Source organism: Haemaphysalis longicornis, unplaced genomic scaffold, assembly GCF_048455015.1.
Source record: "Haemaphysalis longicornis isolate Haplotype H1 unplaced genomic scaffold, Haemaphysalis longicornis Haplotype H1 scaffold_9, whole genome shotgun sequence".
Lineage (NCBI taxonomy): Eukaryota > Metazoa > Arthropoda > Arachnida > Ixodida > Ixodidae > Haemaphysalis > Haemaphysalis longicornis.
In genome coordinates this window covers 23,318,289-23,338,240 of record NW_027526460.1, presented here as the reverse complement: position 1 = coordinate 23,338,240, position 19,952 = coordinate 23,318,289, and the positions used below count along the sequence as shown (strand labels likewise).

Here is a 19,952-nt window from a genome sequence, read left to right as displayed (position 1 = left end):
CAAGTGACATAAACGGGGCCATAGAGACGAAACACAACTCTGTTCACTTTGAAGGAACTAGCCTTTGGTAACTCACTCAGCCCCATTGCAGCCATACGAAGAGGTCTTTTAAAAAGAAATGCAATAAATATTCAAAATACTTCACATTTTGCACTACAGTGACATATGGGACGTTATCGGTGGGCTAAACAGCACGTTAGCATTCAAGTGATGTGCTCAAACAGAACTAGAGGCTCCACCACTACAGTAGCCCAGTTATGGTTTTTGGTGGCGACTTTGGTTGGCAGCCGCTAATTGCAAAGTCAAAGAAATCCGTGAGAAGTGGCCAGGGAGTTGCCGCAGCTTCATATGGTTTCTTTCATATCTCGATTATTTGTTCGAAGTTTAAGATAATCAGTTACCTTGACGAAGCAGCCTTTCAATGAGCCAAATTTATATTTTGTCCTCATGGCCCCTTTAAGCCTGGCATAAGCAAAGGCAGTTTTTACAACAACGTGATCACCCTCCTCCCTCCCCTGCCCCGCGCAGGCGTGGTAAGCTGTTTCTATTAGAACTTTGAGCAGATATGCAACCGCCCTTTGCCTTTTTCAAACATCTGGAGATAGTGAGCCCCAACTCCCCTTGTGCTGATAAGCGACCCCTTCCAGCATCCTTAATGCAAAACCCCAATGTTAAAAAAAAAAAAAAAAAAAAAAGAGCCGGGTTGCTTTTTATCACGATGTCAGGCCGGCTTTTTCCCTCCCTGCAGCATCTGTTCTTCTAGACGCTAAAAAACGCAGATCCAAACAAACGCAAAATATAAATTCCGCACTTGCAGTTTGGAAGACTGTGCAGCAGCGTCTGATATGGGAAAAGAAAACAAAAAGACTAAATAAAGACCGTGCCTTTGTTTTTAAGAGACCTTCGTCTGAGCGATGACAAAGAAAGAATAATTGAAAGGTAGGTTGCAATTTGGTTGGATTCGTGCATGTTTTGTTTATATAGTGTGGTACCGCTTATAAGAGCGGATTTTCGTGGCTCTTGCGACATACGTTATGAGCGGTCTACACTGTGTAACTTGTGCTGCTTCCCACTAGCCTGCAAAGGAATAGCCCATGATGCCGGCCTTAGTGGCAAAGGCCATATTTGCTGCGGTGTCATTTTGGTCGCTTCAACGCACATTGGCACAAAAGCACCACTTGCAAGCATGCTTGGCACATGCTGTAATAAACCACCGTCCCACCCATTCGAGCCACACATGTCACATTTAAATAGTCCACACTGCCGTCGGTTAGTACAAACATGCATAAAAATACTTTATTTGCATCGCAAGTACAATATCACAAACATTGAAAATTGCGAATCTTGTAAAAACGTGTTAAAAAATGGGCCCTCGGACAAAACCCCAAAAGCCGTAAAAAAGAGATTTGTCCACCCGACATCACACGTAAGCTGGTGCCAAGGCACCTCATTTGGGCGATAGGTTATTGCTGGACACCGCACAGCGCATTGCTTTTGTTCTTTTACCGATCTCAAATGCACTGTGATTGTTTGAATTCTATAAAAAATATTGCATCAGATTCTAGAGCACACCACCCTCAACACGGCAACAACAGGACCGCAAACGTAAAGTGCGCTAGAACAAAAGAATCGCAATAATGAAGGTAGAAAATAACTGCGTGCAAAGTGCTGCCTACAAGTCGCGAGTGTAAATCGCTTGAAACTGCCTGCTACACAACGAGGAATGTTAGCAGAGGAGGAAACTGGTCTCATTTGCAAGTACGCCATTTGACATTATTCAAAAATAGCTTGGTCGACAGCATTCCGCAAATGAGAAGTCCAGGACACTCAGGATTCTGCAGACGCGCTGCCTGAAAGCACCACATTAGCTCAAACACTTCACTGCTAGCGGACGGCAGAAATGGTGAAGTGTACTGCAAATAGGAGTACTATTACCTTTGACCCGAAAGAAAAAGACACCAATCTCTTTGCAACAGATCACCCACTGACCTAATGTACGTGCACTGAATTGCTACAGCTTGATGGCTAAAAACGTACCGACCTGTTAGCGATAAAATTCAATAAGTGTTTTGACGACACGAGCGCTGAAAGCAAGATCACCTTTCCAGTGAGCCGTCACGGGACGGCAACTTGCGACCCTTTAAAAATGTGCAAATGAAGAGGTGAACGCAGATAATGTGCCGAGAAGGCCTTCTTCAGAGGCTCGACTTCATGAGTGGACCCAGGAACCGGTGGTAAGACTCGTGAACCTAGAAAAGCCAAACAAATGTGCATAATTAGTGATTACGATGGTAGGCTCTGTGCAGCTACCATATTTACTCGAATGTTACGAGAGAGCCTGTCGAAATTTCCCCAACTTACTTAGGGTGTTCATGTTGGGCTGCATGCCCCAAGAGGCCTGCCTCCGTGGGTTAAAGAAGTCGCTGCACTGGCAACAGTTTCCATTATTGTTAAAGTGAAATTTTCCTCCCAAATCAATTTTCTCGAAGCGTGGAGACTTCGCTGTATCAAAATTACGCTAACACTTACTTTGTATCGAAGTTTTACTGTGCAAGTGAGCGAGCTGAACAGAGAGAAGGGAGAGAGGAGCCCCTCCTTTGTACCTGCGTCTTGTTTAGGGGTGCCTGGAGGGCGCTCTGGTACATGCGCTCGTAGACTCGCCCGTCGTAGGAGCCCAGGGCGCTGCACAGCACCATGTCGTGGTGGTCAAAGGCGTCCACCAGGGACACCGCATCCGGTCGCAGCTTGCCCAGCAGCTCCGTGATGACGGCCGACATCGCCTCCAGGTGCTCCTCCCGGAGGCCCGCCTGTTTGTGGGAAGGGGGGGAATGCGAACTCAGTGGCAAAGTCACTTCGCAGCTAGTGCACAGCTTCGCTAACCCTTACTGGTCCGTCGTCGGGCCCTGCCCCGAAACGCAACACGGCCGCAGCGCTCCGTTGTTGGATCCCACCCAACTTGGGTGTTGAATTTTGCAGTTTTGGTCACTGCGATCTGCTCGCATTCTTTGTATACATGATGCACCATCTCTTGAGGGATAAGTAAACAGTTTACTTCTTTTTGCACAAGGGTTCAGGACAACATTTCAGCACGGGCCTTCTGGATCCCAGAGCATTTTCACACACACCGTTTGCTGAGAAGCATGGCCGCTCTCCTATCGTGTGCACTTTGCAGTGGTGCACTTAATGAAAGCGATGATAACTTCAGCGAGGTAGAAAATCACGTGCCTCCATCAGATGTGCTGTTTGTATAGATATAAAAACAAAAGGAGGCAGGAGGGAAACCAATTTTCTGCAAAACCTGCAGTAAAAACACTGGCCTGCACCCAGGAGCTAGCTTCGAGTGGCTGCACATGCTGCTCAAATATCGCTAAAGGAGCTGCAAGCAGAATGCAAGAGAAAAAAATAAATATCCTGTTGAGTTTTTCTTGCACAGTCTGTATTTTTCTTAATGGTGCCAGAAATGGGCAAACTAGTTTTGGACCAGGATGGCCAGAAAGTTGGTAAAAGTTTCAGACCAGAAAGGGTTAAGGGCCGCTGCACAGGAAACTTTGCATGCTCAATGCCCTAGCTCGTATTTAACTAATCTGGAAACTCTGGAGTGTGGATGCATGATAGAGAGAACTACCAAGACACAAAGCTGTGATCTCACTTTCCCAAAGAACTACTCTGGCGGCCATACCGTAACAGAGTGGTCAACATATGCTAGAAATGGTAATGCCAAAACCACACAACCCATGGTGGCATCAACGAGGGGCTTGCTGCAAGAAGGGAACTTTTTTTTACATTAGAGACGGGAAGGTCAGTTTAAGTAAATCTTGAAGATTACTTAAATTACACTGCTCTGGTTTAGAAAAAAATTAAAGCCCTTCCACTCAATGTGAAAGCTGTCGGAAGTGCAGAGCAGTGATTCGCCATAATGGGCCGTGGCGCCGTTACCCGCTCACTGCTGCCACCCATCGCGCTCTACGCCGCTCTGTCTCACTCCTCTCTTGATGAATATGCAATTCAAATTTCCCGCCTTCGCAGTGCTCGCGCGCCCCCTGCCTGAAACTGCGCAAGCAGGAGTTGTTCTTTTTGTGCTTGCTTTAATTTCGTATGCTGGAGCCTTTCTGCGTCATTTCGAACGTGTGATTTTTTTCTTGCGCAGCTGGAGCCTTTCTGCGCCATTTCGAACGCGGCATTTTTTCTTGCGCGGCTGGAGTCTTTCTGCGTCATTTCGAACGGCATTTATTTCTTGTGCGGACACTTTTTTTGCTTACTATCGCAAAAACCAACCCAACGAGCATTCCCAGCTAAATGAACGAGGAGGCTGCCAGTTATAAACACAGATTTTGCCTGAAATGTACCTGCAGTTTTCTTTGCGCTAAACAACGGGGAGATGTATGACAAGAGCCAGCGATTGACGAGGTTCGAACGGTGATGACTATTTAAACCACGTGGTTTTCGAAGCTTCAGTGCGACTCCCTGATGACGGTACACCAGGCTCCACTTCGGTCTGTTACTGCGCTGCTGGATTCCGGCCGTTGCTTGACATCGAGCGTTACAGGGAGCTACGACGACAAGGTGAGCCCATAAAGTGCTCTGCACTTAAAACATAAGAAACCTCTGGCCTTTACCTCGCATCCACATCTACTGATTCAAGTTTCTCAAGTGTTTCCCACCCCATCCCAGATGGAAGGGTCGTGTACAAGAGCGAGCTACTTCTGCCATTCCTACCACAGCAACTGCTAGTCTGACTAGAAGCAATCACAAAAGTCAGCGAGTAAAAGGCGATAAAACAGCTTTGCACGGGTTTGCACACACATACAAAAAAAAAAACAATGGGGTGCACTGATCCCTGAAAATGATGGTACTGCAAAGTTGTTGCAACGCATCACCTCAGCCCTCATATAAAGCTAGCAGCTGCTGAAAGCTCAGTGCCTCACAGCCAAGCAGCCACTAATCTCCCTGCCATCCATGGCTGTGCGCTTGCTGGCATGAAAGTTAGGAGTCGAGGCAGCACTAACGGCTTTGTGGGAGAGAGAATGCTAGAGAGAGAGAGGAAAGGGAAGCAGTGATCATAAATAAAATACAAACAGGGGAAGCACTAAAAGAGGTCTCAACTGAGGATGAAAAAAAAAGCCCAATTGTGCCAAGAGAGAATCGCGGTCACTCACCACGAGGAAGAGTCCTGGCTGCTCGTAGATGCCGTGCAGCATGTAGAGGTGGCAGAGGCGGAGCAGCACTTCCCGCAGGGGTTCCGAGATGCTGGCCTGCTCCACCCACGAGAAGTAGTTCAGCCCCAGGTAGTACTGGATGGTCGCCTGCAGGGGAAAGGGCCACGGGGATGAGCTCAAGCAAGCACCAGTGTTCCGTGCTGGCAGGCTAAGAGTGACTGCAAGGAGATATTTGAAAGACCAGTTCACAAACCGTCCATCGCTCAGTTAGCCCACCAACGCCCCGAGGCGACTTGCTTGCCTAGCTATGTGATCTGGCATGTACAAAGTAGAGCAGTTCATCCTCATAGCCGATGCATTGTTGTATCTGGTATTGCAACAAGTGGGCTGGGCTGAATGAAGTGCCCTTCACTGCGTGCAAGCGTGCCATGAACTAGTGTACACATCTTAAGCTGCTTTCCCATTCTGCCACTTTTTAAAAGGTCTTTGGGTGTGGGGGGGGGATAACCATTTATCACAGGGTCACTTTATTATAGTTTATCAAAGACTAGCTGCTATTGGGAGCAGTATATGTAATGCAAACCTTTGGTACTCTAGAACCATGAACCTGGCAGGAACTTCGGATTCAAGCTAACACCCAAACTGTGCCTATTGCACGCTTAAAAACATCATCAGTTATGTCTCAGTCCCAATACAACACCTCCAAAAGTGTACAAACTGGGTCGCCCCAAAAGATGGCTGCTAAGCGAAGAAAAGTGGATAATGCAGTGGCATTGTTTATATGCCCGTTATATTGCAAACAGATAACGATCGTACTTACCCTGGACGCAATTATCAGGTCCACCTGGCTTTGGTTCCAGGCTACTTCTTGCGTCAACCCTGAGGCAACTAAGCCTCGCACCTTCTTGTGGGCACGGTGGACATGCCTGTTTGAGGGAAGAAAGAAGAACTTCTGTATGCCGTCCACTTTGTCACAGAATAATGTGATGATCAGCAATCAGCAATCACCGATCAGCATGGATGGCTTCTCAGCAACCATACATCAGCAGTACAGTTACACATGCACCCACTGCATGTGTATCTCCGAGAATAGAGAAGGCCCTAAGCACAATGAAGAAGGCAGCTCGGCTCTCACTTGTATGCGGCTGCCCTGTAGAGCGGTATGAGCTGCCTGATTGCCGCCTGTCCCCTCAGCTTGTCGTTGTAGGGGGCCACATTCAGAGTGCTGGGCTCCAGGAGGAAGTAGAAGGCAGACTTGTTCGAGAGCTGGTGAGGCTGGGCTAAGCACTTCAGCACGTACCTGCGTTGCAAAAGCAAAAGACGGGAATAACTAAATAAATAGAAAACAGCTCTTGTGAACTACAACTAAACATGCAAATTAAAGTGGCAAAATAAGACTTCCCTAAAAATTTGGACATGACCAATTAGATCACCGAATGTAATTGCATGACCTGAATTTGTTTTCTTTAAAACCCAGTCTCACCTGTTGCATAAAAAGATCGCCTGTTGTATAAAAAGGTGCTTGAATTACACAACCTGGCACGAATGCACAAATAAACACAAGAAAATACATCCCTCTTTGTATCCTGAAATGACAGCCTGCACACAGATGGAATGGCTATGGCAACGTAACAGCAACAAGGGGAGGGCAGATCGAATACACAGAATGCTGAAAACATCAAATACACTTGGGTTTCAGAAGTCCCGATGTTTGAACAGAATGCCCAGCTGACCTCTTGGCTGGCGCTGCAAAGTCTACGTCATCCGTACCTGGCTGCCTGCAGGTACATGACCGTGTTCTCGCCCTCGTAGGTGCAAGCTGCCACGGTGGTGGCATACAGCCTTGGGAGGCCACTGATCAGCAGGAAGCCGTGGCCCCCGCAGGCCAGGCGGCACGTCTCGATGCCCTTCGCCGCCATCTCAGAGCAGAAGGCCTTGAGGCCCGACGAGATGGCGTGCAGCTGCAGCAGGAGAAGGAGAACGCAACAACGTCAGCTGCTTCCTGCATTCACTAGGTTCTGCCCGTGCTCAATTGACTGCTGTACAAAGCATCTCACACAATCACTACTTACTGTTCCTTAAGTAAGGTCTATAATGCAGCCTCCCTCTAGATAAATTAAGCCACAACATGCTGCTATCCTTTTCTAGGATAAGAATCGAGATATGCAGTTATAATAATTTACAACAAGAAGCGTTTTTAAATCAAATGCTGCTCCCACCTTTCGCACCTGGTCTGACAAAGATAACTAGATGTATTACAAAGACGAGCTCTTCACTGGCATTAACCAGCACATTTTCTTCATTTTGATAAGGGACAATAAATCTAATTCTCATTTCTGCTTAGAAAAAGAATTTGTAGACATTCCTGGGTGGGAATCGCCAGATCGTCTGTAAGCATCCTTTCCAGGGGCTCATCTCTACACATGCACTAAGTATGTTTGCCTTCGAGTGCACCATGTCACACATTGTGGGCAGATTTCTGGGGCGAGTCACCCGAGAATGCTTACGCACTAGAATACAACCCCTGTTGAAGAACACTGCTGCTCCACTTTGCAGGAACCATTTGTCATTCTCCCACAATGCTTGTACACACGCGTCTGTGCCATTTGCTTCGTGTTTTACTTAAAGGCCCACAGGGCTCCCAAAGTCGGTTCCCCGAGCCCTCGGAGAACGGCGCGCACCTCGGGCAGTGCCTGGAGGTTCCCCATCTCGAGGTCCTGGTTGGCCTGCTTGTAGAGCTCCATGAGGTTGGCAAACATGCCGCGCAGGGCGTGGCACAGGCCCACCAGGGGGAGCAGCTTGTACTGCTGCGCCTGGTAGTCCAGGATCTGGCACTCGCCCTGCCTGGTAAGGTCAGTCAAGAGGACGACGGTCGCTCACGGGGCTCTCTCCCTTGACGGGCACGACGACGACACAGAACTCACCCTGGGGTTATCTCCGACTGCCTCCGCACCGCACTGTACCGCACGGCGATGGTGCACGCCCGGGCAATGTTGAACGCAAACATGTCCAGCAGCAGCACGCGCACAAACACCATGGTGCCGTAGTTGAGCTTGTCGCTGGCAGGCTTCACGTAGTCCCCTTCTTTCGTCACCTGTGCGTACACAAGGACAGGGAGCAACCTTTCACGAGATGTGCAAACTAACAGACAGACCACCCAGTGTTCTCTTTTTTTCTATGTGGCCTCATAAATTTCTTAATATGTGGCAACAGAGCGGGAATTCTTAGAAACAGCAGCAGTGTCCACTTTACCTGGGCATTCTTCATCAGCATGTTCTCCCTAGGAATACGAACGTTGTCTAGTTTGAGAAATCCGTTGTCAGCAGCCCTCATTCCCATCTTTGGCCCAATTTCCCCCACCGTGATTCCTGGGGGGAGGAAATATATAAGAAAGGTTCAGCTGAATTTTTAATTAAACTTTTCTTTCAACGTGAAAGCATTAAATGGTCCACTGAGTGAAATAGCCAGTGTTAACATTGGCATCTGTAACAGTGAAGCACCTCCTCAACCATGTGCATTCGAAGCATTCCATAGCATGCGCTTTAATTAACTTGGTAGCAGTAAAACGTAGCTGTCCATGCCAGTAAAAGTGCAGATGAAGTAACGGAGCGGAACAATGCAGCCAAGTAAGTGAACAGTTAGGCAACGAAATCCACCGTCACTGCCAACTCTCCCGATACATGGCAGCAGGAACACGCAGCGGCACAACGCGTAGGAGACTGATCAAGGACACTCGAAAGCATAAGGCGGAAGTGAACTGTGAAGCAAATCGTGTCAAATGGCAAAACGCTGAAGCCTTTCGAGAATGCGTTCGCAAAAGTGAAGTGTCTCAGGTGTATGATAGGACATGAACGCTTTCTCATTTGGAACCTGAAGTGCTACGGTGTCCCCGGACTTTTTCTAGCCATTGTCTCTTATGCTGAGCTGCAAATAGGGAGTAACAATTATGACGTTCCACGAACAACGTGGCTGACTACTGCAGTAACCGCTTAACACCCCCTGTGGTATATCCTCAAGTTTTAAGAGGCCCATCAAGGGCCCCCTGTCATTTGAGGGAGAGGAGTGAGTGGCACTTACCTGGTAGTGGAGTGTGGTCCTCCATGCTCCGAATCTGTACCATGAATGGGTGGATCCCGTAGCATTTGCCCTTAGTGTACAGCTGTGCCAGCACAATGGCATGGTTGGCTGTCTTGCCCACTGGAAATTTACTTTCCGTCAGCACACACCAACATGCAGCAGTAACGCAACAGAGGAGAAACGACGAGGCTTACAGCTCCCGGGCCACCATTTTATCGAGGACAGGTTGGGTGTGTGCAGGACAAACTCCTCCCGCTCGGGGTCGTAAGTGGCACGCGTCTCCAGACCCCGAATGAAGGTTCCTGGAAGGCAAGCGGTACTGTCGGTGCACTGCGCTACGAACAAGAAATGCCTCATCCAGTGCAGAAAGAGGTGATGTGCACAAGCAAGGGCAAAAAAAACGATTCAACCAGCATGAGACGCAAAACAAAGCATTTTACATGCGTCATTCACTCCCACGATGGAAGCCTACGCTATACGCCTCGAGCGCGGCCTGTAGGGGCGCCACTGAAATCCCCCTAGCGGCCCGTTTCGAAAGCAGGCGCGGGAGTCCCCGGCCCGCTCCCCCCTGTCGCCGTTGCTTTTGGGGCTCGTTCAAGACAGCGATTTACCGTTTGTCCGCGTTCGAAATATCGAATAACGTGGAGCAGGCACTCTGTTTGCAAGCCTGGTGTGTTCACGAGAGTATAAACGTTTATGACGCGATCTTAGAAAGATCTATATGAGCGCCGGGCGTGTGTCACAGGCCGGCGTCCCGAAGCCAGCATTTGCATGCAGCTGATTGCAATTCCGCTGCCCTGAAATTTAGTGGCAGTGTCTCCGTAAGCAGTGTTTCCTCCGATGGTCATGTTGCGGCCATACACACTATGATGTAAATCGACTTTGTGCACTACAAAATCCAGCGGAGCACTCGGGTATATACCTGACAGCACGCAAGTTACGCCTGCCAATATCACATATCAAATATTGGTCAGTTCCCTGAACAAGCCAATGCGGCGTAAATTTCGCAAACATTGTACCAAAGAAGTACGATGGATAATGCAAAATTACACTCCGGGGTCAGCACACGACGGCAAATTTAACGCTGGGTCGTACGTAGGTGAGCGCTCGCTAAGAATTCATCTGTTACATTTATCCTCCACGAGAAGCGCGAAGATGGGCTTATAAAGTAATCCGCGTCCGCGACCAAACTCTTCTTCGAAACATCGTCGTATGACACTGGGAGACTGCAGAATCTAGCATAAACCGAAATCAGAGACCCTTATCAGACACGACACTCTTCCAACGAGCCCGTGTGTACGAGATTTCGGCGCACGTTAAGGATCTCTAGGTGGTCAAAATTAATCCGGAGCCGTCCACTACGGCGTGCCTCATCGTCTCCGTTGCGTCGGCGCGTTAAACCCTGCAATCAATCAACCAACTCTTTCAACGACACCTCGTATTTCTTGTGAACTGCTTACCCTATATTCTTCAAAAAATGCGTCCGCCGAATGATCAGCCGTTCGTTGAAGGCGAAAAACAAACGAAAAGTGAACACGCAGTTGTGTGTGTGATTAATAAAACGTTCATTTGTTGATTACGCTCCGCATTTGCAAACAACGACAGTTGAGCGTCCTCCTCCTCACCCCCCCCCCCCCCCCCCCCCCATGTCTAGCGAAATATCAGTGCATTTCGCATCTAGTTGGTCTGGTGAATACTACCTTGCTCAAACAAACGTCTTTAGCATTTCAGAAGCTGCACTCGGGTTTTTTTTATTCCCGTACGACTATTCTATTTATTGCTCCTGACTTGCAAACCATTCATTTTCCCGTGGTCATTAACATATACCTTGGTTCTTACCATAAGGCATGCATGAGTGGGCACGTATCTGACAATGCACAGCCTTTGAGTGTACTTAACATTTTCGCGTGGCTTATATTCCCATAAAAGGTACAAGTTTTTGTACGCTGTTGGGTTATCACATCCCCGAAACATATTTTTCTACGACGTACATATTCGAAGCAAAGCCGCATTTGTTGTCTGCGCTGCAAAACGAACCAACCTCTTACGGTGCCAATATCAGGTCTAAACGAGGTGACAATAAATAGAATTCACTTGTGCTGACGTGTTCGAAGGTGACAGCGGTGATATGCCGCTGCCGTCGCCGACGCCGGGAAGAGCGGCCAAGAAGCGCGCAGAACCGCCTCCCCGGGTAGCTCTTGTTGGCGTTCGAGCGCTCTACCAAGACGCCGCTGTTTTTTTTAAGCGCCCTACACGTGCAGTTAGCTTACAGACGTCACCTTAACAAGTTGTTTAGTGCGCGGAAAGGCAAAGAGAAGCGAAAGAGAACCAAAACACTGCATGACCACCTATCAGCCACGCAGCGCTAATCCCGCAAACGCCGCGGAGAAGTGGCGGCAGGCGGCGCAGCGATCGCGAATCTCGAGGCGTATAGCACGTACTGAAAGGGCGCAATATCTAAAAAAAAAAAAAAAAATCGGAGCCCTTTCACTCTGTGAAGATGGAAGACAGCGAAGCTGTAATTATTTTCAAATGCTAAAGCTTTCTGTGCCCTCAAGGCTGCTCAAACCTGTGTATTATGTATTTTTTAGCGTTAATGTAATTTACATTCAGTATATAGTTATGGTGAAGCGTGTTAAAACAAAATTTCAAAGTGCTGCAAAACAAAAAAATCCTTTTTAGAGTTAAACCCCTATAACAAACTCCACTACAAAATTTCTGCATTGTAGAAGCATGTCTGATCAGTGATGTTCCATGCAAGGAATTATTTTTGCCGAAAGGGGAAAAAGGGAATCTTTAATAGATGCAGGGAATTTTAGGAGTTCTGTAGTAAAAACGAAAAATAATGCAAGTAAACCAGCCCTCACATCATTTATTACTTTGTTTTTCTTTAAAAAAAGTCTCCTTACACTTGTTCACATATTTTCACGCGTGCTCGTGCAAGCCACAAGTATTCCAGACAGCTTCCAATCCAGTTCATACGATACGAGGGAACATAGAGGAAAGAATACGCCATGAGGAAAATCTAGTAAAGCATGAAGCGGCGCCAGCTGAAGGGCTGAAGCCTGTTGGCATGCATTCCTGAGCAAGATACAAAAATGTATTTCGGGTGCACGTTAATCTGCGTGCTGTCAACAAGAGATGGCACCCACTGTTTCGGCACTGAGCTAAAATACATCAATTACCCAACAATGTCTTGTTCTTTTTCATGCGGGCAGTTTACACTAACAGCTTTAGCATGCAAAGTAAGCATGCTGCTTGGTGCAAAGCAATTTATGCGTAGTCAAATGCTGCTAAATGGCAGATGACTTGGAATTTAGTTTACGTTGAAACTCTGATTCTCTGAAAGTCGTTTGCATCCGGAAGGCTATAGACATAGGGGTGGCTAATGCCCAAAACCGAACAGGAATCCACATAAAGATCTATCAGCTACAAAACGAGGATGGAGGGAAATTTGCAGGGAATTCTTGGGAAACCTGCGAGGGAAAACGCTCCAAATTATAAAATTTTCAAACCCAGAAATGGGAATTTTTCTTTCGACTACTGAACATCACTGTGTCTGATTCTATGTCAGTTGCTTTAATTGAGAGATTAGGTACAAAAGTACCCTCTTTAATGAACAACTTCCTCTAGACCAGGGGTCAGCAACCTGCAGCCTACGTGCGGCCCATGGGGAAGTATTATGCAGCCCCCTACAAATCATCAGAACCCTCATCCCTCCCTTTGTAACTTCCTATATGAAGGCGGACATGCCAGTTTTGACCTCAAATGGGGTTAGACAGGACACATAAACTCAGAATTGATTACTTCCGGTTGGCATTGTCCCCCATCTTCGAATTTAGCCAGAATATTGTCAATTATTGGCAAATATTATTTTCAATTGGCTGAACTTTTTCCTATGCCTGCAAAGTCCCCCCACCCGATTTTGCTGCCCGGCCTTCGCTAGGTTGGGCTTCATACAACTCGGCCCTCCACCTAAAAAAGTTGCTGACCCCTGCTCTAGACCATTACATTACAACGGAAATTTTGTGAAAGTAAATTACAGTTTTTTTTTAATGAGCTGGGCAGCAAAAACTCTCAAAATTGTACCTCCTAAACACTGCATTCTCATCATTTTTATGTCCCATGAAAGAGCTACTGATGTCACAACACCAGATGACACTGCTACTACTATGGAGGGTGTTACTGCTTGATGGTTATGACAATGTAGCTAAAACAAATCGTAAAGGCTCTCACGCTGAGACACAGCCAAGCCAAATCGAGACGAAGCTGCATCTCAGCCTCGGATGCCAGCGTGCTTCGTAGTACCGTTTTCGAAGATTGGTGCGAGTAATTTGATTGGTAGCAAAGCGCTGTCAAGCAAAATGTGAAGGAGCGGAAGTTTCCTCAATACTAATGTCAAAATCATTCATACTGCTCACGGGGAAGAATATTATGCTATGCAGCTGATTTACGACCGCCAATCATTCAGCCCTGCTGTGCAACTGACCAGTGAGTGTCAATTACTCAGCTGCACTTCTGTCAAAAGAGAAGGGGAAGCCTGTGCAAACAGAGTACTCCAGTCATGCAATTCTGACACGTGTGCTTTTTGAAACGTGCACAGTGTCAAAGCTTGCCCAGTCCACGGCAATGCAAACACCAAGATAAAAATGCTTTTGAGGTTATCCTTTCGCACAGAACAAGGGCACCCACTGCACTGTACTCCACGCAAACACTGGAAAAAGGAAAACGTGAGTGAGAGGCAATTATCTTTTGGGTGGGCGTGTTATCTGCAAGGCACGAAGGCCAGGAACAAATCAGAAGTTTGGTATCACTGATAAAACATAGCAAAACATCACAGGGCGCTTCAGTAACCCTATGCACCATAGAACATAGCCAGGGACATTGTTCCTGCTTCGTGTGACGAAAGCACCCACAAGTGGTTAACCTAAGCTCAACCGAACCTTCAGTGCCTTTGGGGAAAACAGTGGACATGAGTTATTAGTCATTCCTTCAACTTCAAAAGCTGTTGTGCTCTTGCTTGGTTATAAGCACAAGACTGAAGCAATCCAGAATAATGAAGCAAACTGGTTGGACAGCATTTAACAATTCGTTATGGTGTCACGGTTTACGAATTTTGTGCCACTCGATGGAAAAATAGGATCGATTTTATTCTGCGTTCACTACTGCGTAATGTGGAGTATGACCTGTGTCTTGCCAGGGACGTTAACATATTTGCCACGTTGTCTATGGTAAACTTCGACTCGCTATTGCAAGAAACCATTGTATTGAGGCATTACTGGAGTAGTTTTAAAACACCGTACATTCCAACGCGCTGCCTCCGCCCTAAAGAACCGTATCTGATGCCTAGATGCACCACAAGATACGGGAAAAGAAGTCGAATATATTATGTGCCGCATGCCTTCAATCAACTACCGCTAACTATTTTTCTTTTCAAACTAATTATAAACTAAGGAAAGCATTATGGCAAATTATTGTATAAGTGCTTTCAGTATTCTGGGCATGTTTACCTCACTTCCTGTCGAGTGAACAGTGTTCTGTTTGTTTGCGAGTTGGCTACAAATTTCTGTTAAATTAGCATGTTTGTCCGCTCTTCCAGGAACTGCCGCCCAAGCCCTATATGAGGCTTTGGTAGGCCTGACTTCTGTACAGTAAAGTAGCACGAGGTCGCGGGTTTGATTCCCGGCCGCGGCGGCCGCTTTTCTGATGGAGGCGAAAATCAAAAACGCCTGTGTGTACGAGATTTCGGCGCACGTTAAAGATCCCCAGGTGGTCAAAATTAATCCGGAGCCCTCCACTACGGCACGCCTCATCGCCTGCGTTTCGTCGGCACGTTAAACCCTACAATCAATCAATGTACAGTAAAGTATTATTATTATTTTTATTATTATTAATCCCTACCAAAATCCGGGTGTCTTAATTTGAGCTCAATCCAGAAATACAACTTACCATGGCCCAGCTCAGTCTGTGCGTAGGAGCCGACGATCTTCATGGTGAGGGCGTCGGAGAGCCACTTTGCCTGTTGCTCTTCATTGGCGTGGCCCATCAGAGCAGGAACAAACATCACAAAGTGCACATGCACCGGTGTCGAGTCGTGGAGAATCGAATCAGCAACGGTCCTATAAAGGCAAAGCTTATAAGTCTCAGAACAGAAAAATACAAACAAATGCACAAGCCGAAACACTGAACACAAGCATCACTACGAAAGGGAATGCACAATAACCACATTTCTAAAAGATTGTTTGGTTTTACCGACAACAGGTCTATTTTACACCCTGCTATGTATAGATACTTACAAGATTTCTCTCGGATCTGAGAGGACCATGGCTTTCTGGTAAATCTTGAGGCATTTCTGCAGTGCGTCTGCGTATGCCTCCGAGTAGGTGAGGTAACACTGTGGAACATCAGTCTTGAATTCTGGGTCCTCGTGGAAAAGTTTTTCTGGAAACAAATCAAATCCTCTCACTTTTGCAATGTTCATCAGAAATAAAAAAAAGGATAAAATTCCATAAATGTCGTGCAACTGGGAATAGGAAATAAGCAGCAGTTAATTCACGGGCTAAAAATACTGTAACAAAAAGAAAAGGAATACCTAACGTGTTTAATAGCAATTTGTCGTAACAACAATGAAAATGGCTGCACAATATTGCAAGAAATGGAAAACTTGAAAAAACGGTAAAAACGGAAACCAGGATTACTATCCACCTGCAGGTTTAAGGGCGTAAGTGCCGAATTGAACGTGTAGCAAACGCGCTTCTTTACTAGCAGGCCACACCAAAGAGCGACAAAACCGAAAGCTAAGGGCTGCAGTGTTGGGGCTGCAGTGAAACGAAACCAACGGACAGATTGCCCGGCTTACCGCGGCGAACAAAAACGCGGACAAACACAGACAAAGGAGAAATGAGCGCACGGAAAACTTGCCAAAAGTTTGGGGCGGCACGGCGCACTGAGCAAACCGGCGTCAAGGAAAAACCTGCGGCTTACAGCGTGGTGACCTTGTGGCCTTCGTTCTGGATGAATTAGTTCTCGCGTTATAAACGTACCACGGGCCTCACAAAAGCGGCGTTCAATCTCCGACCAGACAACTGTCAATTCAATTTCAGTCAGCTGTCAAGTAAGTACAACCTCAGAGGGGGTGGCCAGTACTGCACAAGCGAAAAATGACACGCAAACTTTTCGGCCAGTGTGACGCCACCAAAGCTGTCCGGTAACATATTTAGGGACGATAACTACTTTCGATAAAGAAGCACCACGCAGGTAAATTGACTGCATCACATGCACAGGTAAAGAGGCAGCAACTTAACGACAGCAGTACTTGCTCGGTACGGCGAAAGTAGGCCATGTGTCGCATGAACTGAAGAAAAACAACTGCAGTGAACGGTTCACTCACCGAGTTCCTTCCTGCGTTCTGTTTTTTCATTGCCACCGTCCAACAGGTGCGTCAATTCACGGATATTAAAAGTAGCGGCCGCGCGCTCCCGCAGGAGTTCTGGGTTGACGTCGCCTGTAGCCATCTTGCAAGCGACTGACGTCGCGCTAGCTAGGGCGAGTTTGCGACGACCGATGGCGCTTCCATGCCCGCGGCGGTTCTTGTTTCGTTCTTGTTTTGTTTCGAGCGTTTCTCTTTCCGCAACGGGTGCTCTCGCCACTGAGTAATCACGTGCCGCCGAGTGCAAGAAAGGGGGCAGTCGTATTTTGTTTCAAAACTAAGGTTGGCCGGAATGTCGCTACGAGACGGGGAGAAGTGAAGTAGTGCGGTGGCTAGAATAGGAATGCGTCAGGGAACTTTATATAATCAATAAATCAGCTGGAGGAAAACCGGTTGTTGCCTTGGTTGCGCGTTCATCAGGCAATAAGTAGCTCTGTACATTCGGCGCGGCTACATTGCGGGCATTTTTTTTCGAGTGAACTGAACTGGCTGACACACGAGCAGGAAAAGCAGCACGAGCGTATAGTGTCTTGTGGCAAACTTCCCTTGGTGAATCACAGCTAGGGGGTTCTAACACTTACCAAACTGTTTAAGTAAGCCGCTCTTATACAGTTTTTTTTTAGTCAACCGCTCACTACATAGTTACCGTTCAAAATTCGCACAAAAGTCGCATTTCATTGTCGAATTTGTTTGACACTAACATTGGGGAACAGCTAGGTTGCCTTGTTATCTAGACCCAATCTCCATCCCACGCACGAGCAGTGGGTGGACCTCTCGACCGGCGCATGCTGAGAAAGGGACCGCAGCATCCTGGATTAGCGGACGCCCCTCACCACCGTGCACCATATATGAGCTCGAAATAAAGATGTCTATTCTCTCTCTCTCACGCTAACGGCAGTGTTATAGCGTATTCGCGCGCACTTGTGATAGGATCTATAGTTCATATCACAAGCTAGCTGCAGCACTGTGGAGGTTACATTGTTGTCCCCCTCAGGGCGCCTAACTCACCGCGAAGGAAGCGACAAAAGGCGCCGGGGCCTTGCGGTGCCACTTACCGAGAGGGGAGAAGGGAATGTCCTTTCAGGACCCCCTTCACGGCTAGTTAGGCGCCCTCCGTGGGCGCACTATTGATAACAATGTAGCCTCCACAGTGCTGCAGCTAGCTTGTGATATGAACTATAGGAGGGCCGATAGGCAGGCGTTTGAAACCGCCAAAGATTAATGCTTCGAATTAAAAATGTGCGGCCTAAGCCTAACTCTTCGTTTGGCAAGCTGTCGCGATAAATTATTTGCAAGTGTTTGGGCCCCGAATTCTTTTCACCAATCAAAAGCGAGCGAGTATTAAGCGCCAAAATTTCTGGCTGACCAATCAGCGTTGAACTCTTGACGACACACCAACCAATGACTGATCAGAGTCGACTTGGGTATGCGGCGCCACGGCATGAATTATTTTGGCCAATGATAGCAACGGATCAGACACATGACGTCACTTGTTTCCCGCGAATAGCCAGATCCTCTTCTCTCAGTTGAGGAGGGCGGCCGGGAACGACGTTTAGGTACGGATTAACCGCCAATGCCAGTTTAACGTCTACTTACCGGTTGGGAAAGAACTACAACACGTTTCTCTCAAACCCACACACTCAGGCAGGCTTTATTTGTGGGTAGGCAGCAAAAAATCCGTCATCTTCCCTTGCCGCCATGGTGGATGCATGGCTGTGGAATACAGAGGTGGTTCGACTGAGGATGATCGAGGCTGATGCTATACACCACCTAAAGAAGAATCAACACCTGGACGAGTTGGTACTGTTCGAACGTCTTGAAAGGCAGGTCAAAAAGACAAATACACGAGAAAGGGACTACACACGAATTTATATAAAGGCACGCCCGTGCATAAGTACTGCGACCAACAACCACGTGATCTCACTCCGGCGCCGTCACACTCTGGCCATATACGAATAAAGTAAAACCCCCGCACAAAACCGCGAGGCGTGGAAATCGATTTTTCAAATCTGTGGAGTGGTTCAAAAATGAAAACTCACTCTATCAGGACACGTTTAATTTATCTGATAAGCAGCTAAATGGCCTCCCTTGTCGACTGATTAGCGTGCACAGAAACGATTTTAGTGCCTTTATATATTGGAGCGAGCCCGTACGTGTTTTGAACAATGACGTGCGACATGCGAGTACACGTCGCCTTTTAGCCAGGGCTTGTGTTCTGAGTGCAACGGTCGCATATACTGATCTGATTGATTGTAGGGTTTAACGCACCGACGCAACGCAGGCGATGAGGCGCGCCGTAGTGGAGGGCTCCGGATTAATTTTGACCACCGGGGGTCTTTAACGTGCGCCGAAATCTCGTACACACGGGCGTTTCTGCTTTTCGCCTCCATCAGAACAGCAGCCGCCGCGACTGGGAATCGAACCAGCGTCCTCGTGCTCAGCAGCGCAACGCCTTAGCCACTGAGCCACCGCGGCGGCTACGGTCGCATACTGCCCGTCACCAATGCAGTACGCTGCCAATTGGGCAGAAGTGTGGAAGAATTTGAAATGAAACAGCAAATCTGCTGTTGATATTCCCGTCACTAATTTATGATCGGGGTTTTGTTTCTTCTGACGCTGACAATGAGTTTTAAAGTACACTTGAAGCATGGTTTCTCTACTCCATGGCATGTTTAAAAGCAGATTTATGCAAAGTATTACTCAGATCACGTACTATGTAGTACATCGGTATCTAAAAGGGATGAGTGTGCTCCTATGCAGCGAAATAGCGTCACACAGGACTCAGTAAAATGAAACTATCGGTGAAACGGAACAGCAGCATCAGGAATGTTTTGTTCTTTTTGTTTGTTTGTTTAAACGAAGCGTCAAGGAATCCACAATCGAAAACTTGCCTGGGATTGCCAAGATATGCTTCGAATATCGAACAAAGGGGTAAAATTCACAGGGTCTCCCATCTTATCGTTAAGACGACTTGAGTCGTTCTTTTACCTTCTTTTACCGAGACGTTCTTTTACCTTCACGTGAACAGACAACCCAATTTTCTTTCTTTTGAGACATGACTATTTTACCGGCAACCGTTATATTGACGTCCACACTAATTCGCTTTGTCTTCCTATTTTTTCCACTTTATTCAGCCAAATCAGCTTCGCTGCTTATACGTTCGCACGTTTCGTCAAACGCGAAACGAGATCGTCGTCGTCAACACGAGTGGTGCGAAAACGGCCGCGGCTGTAACTAGAAAATAAATAAACAGAAACACATTTTGGTTCGTGTGGGATTTGAACCCAGGC

The 19,952-nt window shown here is 47.3% G+C and overlaps 1 protein-coding gene across 1 annotated transcript; it reads right to left on the bottom strand.

The window, feature by feature from the left end:
* Positions 1-1,266: 1,266 nt before the first annotated feature.
* Positions 1,267-16,815, bottom strand: LOC144153976 (peroxisomal acyl-coenzyme A oxidase 1-like). The gene is made up of 14 exons (XM_077685779.1): positions 16,624-16,815; positions 15,530-15,674; positions 15,183-15,352; positions 9,428-9,535; positions 9,234-9,353; positions 8,409-8,524; positions 8,081-8,250; positions 7,838-8,000; positions 6,927-7,117; positions 6,292-6,456; positions 5,977-6,082; positions 5,157-5,303; positions 2,604-2,807; positions 1,267-2,249 (listed from the first exon to the last, which is right to left on the bottom strand). Exons 1-14 carry the CDS (start codon positions 16,745-16,747, stop codon positions 2,196-2,198), a joined length of 1,983 nt encoding a protein of 660 aa, XP_077541905.1. The 5' UTR covers positions 16,748-16,815; the 3' UTR covers positions 1,267-2,195.
* Positions 16,816-19,952: the final 3,137 nt, after the last annotated feature.